Consider the following 7,326-nt stretch of genomic DNA (forward strand, 5'->3'; position numbering starts at 1 on the left):
ACATAGATACATAATAACTAATTTTAATATATATAATATTTTTGTATATTTACTTATTTGCACCGTGAAAGCGAGAGATATATTATAATATGTTAGAAATATTTTCACTAGATTGACATAAAGATAATTGAAATTTCCAATATTAATGTATGCTTTTATATATAAAAATACGATAAAAATAACTCAATATTATCTATATTATATATTCTTAAATATCAAATTATTTTACAAACAAATTGAGGAATAACCAAAAGCTTCTCTTGTTGATACACAAATAAGAAATTCCCTCTTATTTATTTATATAAAGGATTTGGAATTATATATACCATGAAATTGATTTGATTATTTTCAAAATAGGAGCACAAGATTAAAGAGTCTTATTATATAACAAACACAAAGAAGGGAGAAAGCAAAGATGAGTGGTTGTAAAACAGAGTCAGAAACAGAGCAAGAACAGAATAACACATCAATTCTTCTACCAATATTCAAGTTCAATCCTCAAACAACAATGGTGGATTATTCTTATTCTTCTTCTTCTCCTGAGAGGTCAGGGATTGTAACTCCACCAATTTGCACCTTAGCTTCAGTACCATTTGGTTGGGAAGAGGAACCTGGCAAGCCAAGAATAACTTCTTCTTTTTCTAGTACTAATGCCATTGTTACTTTGACCAACTCAAAGTCAAAGTCATTGCAACTTCCTCCAAGGTTGCAACAACTAGTTCATGATGAAGGTGATGATGATGCAACCAAAGTTCACTCACCAAGCAGTGTATTGGAGGGTCCTTATTGTATCTCAAGAAGCAACACTTGCCACCTTCCTCCGTCTTCTAGAGTGAGTTTTCGGCTCGAACAAGGAAAAATGATATTTGTACTATTTTTTCTGTACACTTTTTAATATGGTTTTTTTTTATAGTATAAAAGCGTTATTTATTTTGTTTTTTTTATTGATCACTTTTAATATAAAAGAGATGTTACAAAAATAGTACATGTAAGATTTTTTATGTATAATATAGTTTACTAACTAAGATTGTTTGTATTAGGCTCTAGACATAGGAATGAGGATGAAGGAGAGAGGGTGGTTTGGTTCATTGAGGGGATGGAAGGGCTTCAATGTCAAAAGGGAAGTGAGTAGGGGCAGTTTTGTCTTTTCCTCTAATTCTACATCTTCTGCTGATGAAGATTATCACGTTAATGACAATAAGGTGAGAAGTGTGACAAAGATGCAACGTTCTAGAAGCATTTCCCACCTCTTCCATGCCAAGCCATGGGTAAGTTTTGACTTCTAAACATTAAAAACTTGTGTTATAGTGATAATTTCCTTTCTAGGGTTAAGTGCTTAATGAATATTAGTACTTAAATACTTCTTTTTATAGGATTGCATGTAAATTCAAAGTGGTTGATTTATTTTCATCTAAGAATATCTCATAGGAAATTCTTTTGAATTTTTTATTTTAATTTTTATTTTAGAAAATGTTATTTATACACTAAAATCAACCACTAAAATCAGCCACCAATATATTTGTGTATAAATATATGTGTAGTTTAATTTATTTTCAATGTGTATTTATATTTTAGTATATATTTTATACTGGTGGCTGATTTTAGTAGCTAATTTTGGTGTACATCTAGCATAACCTTTTTATTTTTTAAGGATATGGTGAATGAAATATGTGAAATTGGTGTTGTAGTTGTTATTTGGTTATAAACACTATGGAATAGGTTGAAAACTATCTTGCACTTATGAAAATTATGAAGATTATATTTTTAATTAATGTGGCTTTAGACTAGAAACTATTTGTGAGTATATATAATACATGTTTTAGAAACTTTTATAACCATTCAAAATAAAAATTAGTAATTTTAAATACATGTTAAATATATTTTAGGAGCATCTATCTAACATAGCCTTGGATCTTTTTACAAAGTTATAACATTGAATAAGGATATGGTCCCTTAATAATGTTATTGCACTGCTTTTGATTTTTATAGACAATGATATGTGAGAGCTTCAAGCAAGTGGTTCCATGGAAGAGTCAAAAGCTCAAGGAAGTTGGCTATGGTGCCCTTAATCTCTAGGACTTTTACCATAGTCAGGTCCAAATCAATCATAACTTATCCATGATCCACCTGTTTTTTCAATAATTTAATTTTAATATTATTATTTTTTTGGTTTCATCTTTTTCTTCCCTTTATGAAATCAATATCACTAAAACTTTGTACTGAATCCTGGGAGTGTTATTTTATGTATTACAATACTTATATAATTTTATAGTTTAAATATTCAATGTTTATAATATAGTATAGTTGATATTACTTTTATATACTCATTTATTTAATGTTGACAAAATAATATTTACTTGGTCATAGCTTAAAACACATGATACAAGCATAATATGTACATATTTAAAGATGCATATTTTGAAGCACTTTACATACTATTTCAGCAATTAAATTTGGCCAAGTTCGACCGTAATTTGAAGCTTTTTCACCCATTAATAGTTTTATAAGTTGTATTGCAACAATTAGCTGTGTAAATTTAACTACTAGTTTGTGTATCCAACAATTTATTTGTGAATGATTGACCCTTAAATATTGTTCAGATTCTTGATCGATTAGTCCTTAGCCTGTTGAACTGGTAGATATCAAACGACAAGTTCTATTTGTTCTTGTTGCTCTATTTATATCATATTCTTAACATATGTTATCTGCACAATTTTGGTAAACAATTTCTTCACAAAAGGCATTACAATTCAGAAAATGTACACTATATTAAGAACACAAATATACAAAATTCCCATACACATTCTCTCTTAACCATTTCCCATCAAACATGCTCATTTTCTTCAAGTTCTAAGCATGCAAAAATGGATCTTCAATTTCTTAGATCTAAACCCTACGACGCAGCCGCGGCCGCTACAAACGCGGTAACATCCATCCAACACTCCATCCTAAGATCGAGCCAGCACCAACAAGACTCAATCCTAAAGCAAATGCCACAGCATATGTTGTGATATCACCTTTTGGTTTATGCCTTGTCTTCCAAGGTTTCGCGCCACATTCAAAGGACGCTGGAGCCTGGAAGAGACCGGAGATTTGCTGATCCTTGTTTCTTGAGCTGAATGTGAAGATTTTCTAGAAGCAGCAACTGAAACCATTGCTTATAGGTGAAGAGTTGTGAAGCCTGTTTGAAAAACAGTGTAATAATGTGCTCTTTCTCCGCATAAGCCTGTTTCACCGCCTCTTCCACCATCCTCGCCCTTGTTTGAGAGCGACACAGTGCTTCTATCAGTTGTGTTTTGCTATGGTTTCCCTCCAAAACTTCATCCATAACATCCTCATGGATTGAGCTATAAATTCTGCAAAAGATGCAAGTCTAAGTAAAGTCCAACATGTTCAAACAACCTAAATTTAATTAGAGTGATATTCCAAATTAGTCCAAAGAAATTTTAAGTCCGACACTTTAATACTCAAAAAATTTTAATCGCAAAATTACTTACTAACCTTTTATTTTGTTAGAACAATCAATCTTCACATCAAATTTTCGTAAAAAAGTTACATATTAGTTCCTATCATTATTTAATAAAAACATAACAGTATAACAATCCTAATACTTTCAAAATTTTCATACTAGTCCTTCCATATAGGTGAATAGTCTGATGTGGAGACGGATTTGTTTAATGAAACAAAAATTTGGAAATTAAAGTGTCCGACTAAATTTTTTACGAACTGATTTAGGGTATTACTCATGTAATTATATACTAACACATAAGACCTTAAAGGGAAAAAGTAATCAACACTTGAACACTATGGATAATGATCCCTATTTCCAATTGTTATTTGCTTTGTTAAAACTTGATATGATAGTGCAACATGTAGCAACAAGAAAAATACCTTGAAGACTTGTTAGAAGCAAGATATACATGCCTTGTATCGCAAGAAAGTGCCCGTAAACTTCCCTTCGATCGAGCAGTCGAATCAGCAGAGCCACAAGGCTGCCTACTAAGATACTTCTGCGGCGGAGGAAGGTTCAACCACCATCTTGAGTCAGGTGTTAGATTGGAAAATGAAGATTTCTTGTTAAAAGAGGTGGCACTAACAGCAGCATGATTAGATTCATCTGCTGCATTGGCAGTTCCGGCATTGATCGGTTTCGAAGTTGTACTGCAAGGTTGACAACATGCTAACTTGGGAGCTCTCTTTGCATCTTCTTGGACAAAGCAACGGTTAGCCGTTCTTTGCCAAGCCGCTCTCACTTCCGCCACCGCTGCCATCATTTACCAATTCTTTCTTCATAATTCCTATAGCAAAAAATTGCCATAAATATGAAAATGAATCACTTTAACCGGCGATTTCAATTAATATATAATATATATTTTTTATAATTGAAATCAACCGCTAAAAGTATTAAAAAATCGGTGTTCCAGGAATATTTGAAATTCTTCCAAACCTTTATAGTGTGATAAAAAAAAATTGAAATTAAATCCCAAAACCATGTCATTATAGATTAGAAGTCCAAAGAAACAAGCATTTTACATTAGCATAAGAACAAGCATTAACCTTGTTTCTATGATTGGTTCAATTGGATAAAAATGAAAACTGAATCTGGACATGATAAAGTCTTTATGAAATATATAACTTCATTTTTGACTTGGTCTTCACAAATGTCCAAATATACTACACTAAATCCTAAAACATAAGATAAAATAAGATAAAATGGTTTTGCTACTATAACTTGAACAATATGATGCAATTTAATTACATGTTTTCAAACATGCAATGTAAAACATCCACTAAGAAGATTTTATTATTATTTTTGAAAAAATGATCTCAATTTTCACAACAAAAAAATGTTATATAGTGAGATTTTGGATTTTCTCCACACATTTATCAGATCATAGATAAATTCAAAGAAGCAAAAGGAGTAGGAAGACAACAAAGAAACCTCAAATATTTCTTCAAGGATGGTATTGTAATTGTACTTCATGTCTCCATCTAAAGATGTGAAATGATTAAAATCCATCCTCCCCAAAAACCCAAACAGAGGAAAACAGAGTGAATAGAAAGCATAAAAAAGAATCAAATAATCTCATGCATAAGATCAAACACAAGTTCAAGTACTTGAAATTGAGATTATAATAAGAATACTTTGCAATTTGCATACAAAAAGAAGCTGGAAGTTAAAAAACAGAGGAAAACAGAGGAAGGGGTGGCAGAATTTACCTTATGAGTGAAACAGAGATTGTTGAGATGAGAAATAAGGAATCTGAGAGATGATGAAAAAGAAGAGGATGTTGTGTAAGAGGAACATGGCTTTATGTTATTGGAAGATTTTCCAATGTATCAGTGTACTTTTTTGATATACTGGTATGACATGATTCTAAACCGTGTAGATATTGAATTAAATATGTGGATGGCTGAGATCGTCAAGGTAGCTTATGTGGTGGCGCTAGTAAATTGCAGAGCAAGGATAGACAAGAACCTGATCTCCCGTTAACCAAGGAACGATGAGTTGAGTTTCCTGGAGTTTTGCCCTTTGTGAACGGCTCGTAGTGCAGTGGCTTTGTGGCTGAATTTGTTCAAAGCCAATGAATTGTTGGATGGGCTTGTTGCTCTGAGCTTTATTTAGTGGAGTGGGTCTTCTTATTTTGTTTTTGAATAGCCAGTTGGATCGATTTATGGGGTTGTAGTGTTAGGATAAATTTATTTGTCCCATATCCTGATAAAAAATAAAAAATATTCTTGTAGCAGGCCAGAAAATTTTTTTCGGTGAAAACGTGATGTGGATTTGATTGGTATAACTTGGTTTCTTATAAGCATTTGTTAGTGGTTATAATAGTAGATTGATATAGTGGTCAGCTCATTCGTCCGCTTAAGCAAATGTCGAGAGTTTGAACCCCGTCTTGTGTATGTAGCAACTCAATGGCCAGCGACAGACCCTTAAATGGAGCTCAGATTCGTGACGGATTAGTCCTTAACCTGTCGGGTTAGAAAATACCGTTTGAATAAACCAAAAAAAAAAATAGTAGATCGATATAGTTATAAATAATGGAGGGGTTAGCGAATAAATAAAAGTTAACTATAAATAATAATAAAATTATAAGTAATAAAAATCTACAGTATAAAAGAATATTAAATAAAAGAATACTAAAAATATAATTTAATAAAGTATATTTTGATATATTATTCATATATGTTTTTTGTTTTTGATATTTTGTCTATTAGAATATGTATTTGTTAATTTAACAAGTAAATATTAATTGTTATTATAAAGTTGGTTAATAAGATTTATTTAAAAAATCTAAATTAACATGATAAAATAAGATAAATTAATTCTTTAAATTCATGTTTTTTTAGTATTTTGTCTTGTAAAAGTAATTTTCAATAATATAATCTAAATAAAATTTAGTTTATTCTCATCTATTTTAATATAAAAATTGTCAAACATAAGTCGCATTAACACGATTTTAATTTTAATCAAAATTAAATTTACAAAAAATAATTAGAATATGAGTGATATATTATTATAACTAAATTCAATCAAAATATCATACCAAAAAAAATTGTTGTAAAATAAATATAAAATAAAGAAATATAAGTAGAAAACTCTAGTACCACAATTACTATCTCAATATAATAAAGATGATTAATATATTTACTAATATTATATGTAAAGAGTGAGAGAGAAGAGTATTTAAAAATACTTGTAAAATAAAGAGAGAGAGAATTGTATTAGTAATATAAAAGAGAGAGAAGATTTTTTATTGCTATGTGTATAATATTCTTCAGATTGCTTCTCTATTTATAGGGGTGTGAAGTTTGCTTTTTCAACTTCATTCAGTATTGAAAATAAAAATCAACCGCCCATATTAATGGGCATCCAATTTGATCTTATCACAACACTCCCCCTTGATGCCCATTTAGGATTATACCTCATTAAAATCTTACTAAAGAAAAATCCAATGGAAAAAAAACTTTAGTAAAGGAAAAAGAGTACAATATCCTTTGATGGGGGACTGCCTCATTAAAAACCTTGTCAAGAAAAACTCAATGGAAAAAAAATCTGACCAAGATAAAAAGAGTACAGTCTCCCCCTCTTGTTGACATCATTTAATGTCTCAAAATTAGCGCATCCCAATCTCATGTACCAATCTTTCAAAGGAGGATTTTGGGAATGATTTTGTGAATAAATCTACCAGATTGTCACTTGAGCAGATCTGTTGGACATCAATTATCTCTTGATTTTGAAGATCATGAGTGAAGAAGAATTTGGGAGAAATATGCTTTGTTCTATCGCCTTTGATGTATCTGCCTTTAAGTTGAGCAATA

The 7,326-nt window shown here is 30.8% G+C and overlaps 2 protein-coding genes across 7 annotated transcripts; one reads left to right on the forward strand and one right to left on the reverse strand.

Moving 5' to 3' along the window:
- Nucleotides 1–227: 227 nt before the first annotated feature.
- On the forward strand, nucleotides 228–2,313 carry LOC112757122 (uncharacterized protein At4g00950). Its single transcript, XM_025805726.2, has 3 exons — nucleotides 228–832; nucleotides 1,041–1,268; nucleotides 1,990–2,313. Exons 1-3 carry the CDS (start codon nucleotides 416–418, stop codon nucleotides 2,074–2,076), a joined length of 732 nt encoding a protein of 243 aa, XP_025661511.1. The 5' UTR covers nucleotides 228–415; the 3' UTR covers nucleotides 2,077–2,313.
- Nucleotides 2,314–2,749: 436 nt separating this feature from the next.
- Nucleotides 2,750–5,647, reverse strand: LOC112758835 (uncharacterized). 6 transcript variants are annotated; one of them, XM_025807608.3, is made up of 4 exons: nucleotides 5,221–5,564; nucleotides 4,943–4,992; nucleotides 3,892–4,298; nucleotides 2,750–3,356 (listed from the first exon to the last, which is right to left on the reverse strand). In XM_025807608.3, exons 3-4 carry the CDS (start codon nucleotides 4,272–4,274, stop codon nucleotides 3,059–3,061), a joined length of 681 nt encoding a protein of 226 aa, XP_025663393.1. In that variant the 5' UTR covers nucleotides 4,275–4,298; nucleotides 4,943–4,992; nucleotides 5,221–5,564; the 3' UTR covers nucleotides 2,750–3,058. The 6 variants fall into 6 exon arrangements, with proteins under 6 accessions (XP_025663393.1, XP_072076266.1, XP_025663394.1 ...); XM_072220165.1 differs by having other exon boundaries at nucleotides 3,925–4,298; nucleotides 5,221–5,320; XM_025807609.3 differs by lacking the exon at nucleotides 4,943–4,992 and having other exon boundaries at nucleotides 5,221–5,647.
- Between the last annotated feature and the right edge of the window lie 1,679 nt (nucleotides 5,648–7,326).

The sequence above is a fragment of the Arachis hypogaea genome, chromosome 16, assembly GCF_003086295.3.
Source record: "Arachis hypogaea cultivar Tifrunner chromosome 16, arahy.Tifrunner.gnm2.J5K5, whole genome shotgun sequence".
NCBI lineage: Eukaryota > Viridiplantae > Streptophyta > Magnoliopsida > Fabales > Fabaceae > Arachis > Arachis hypogaea.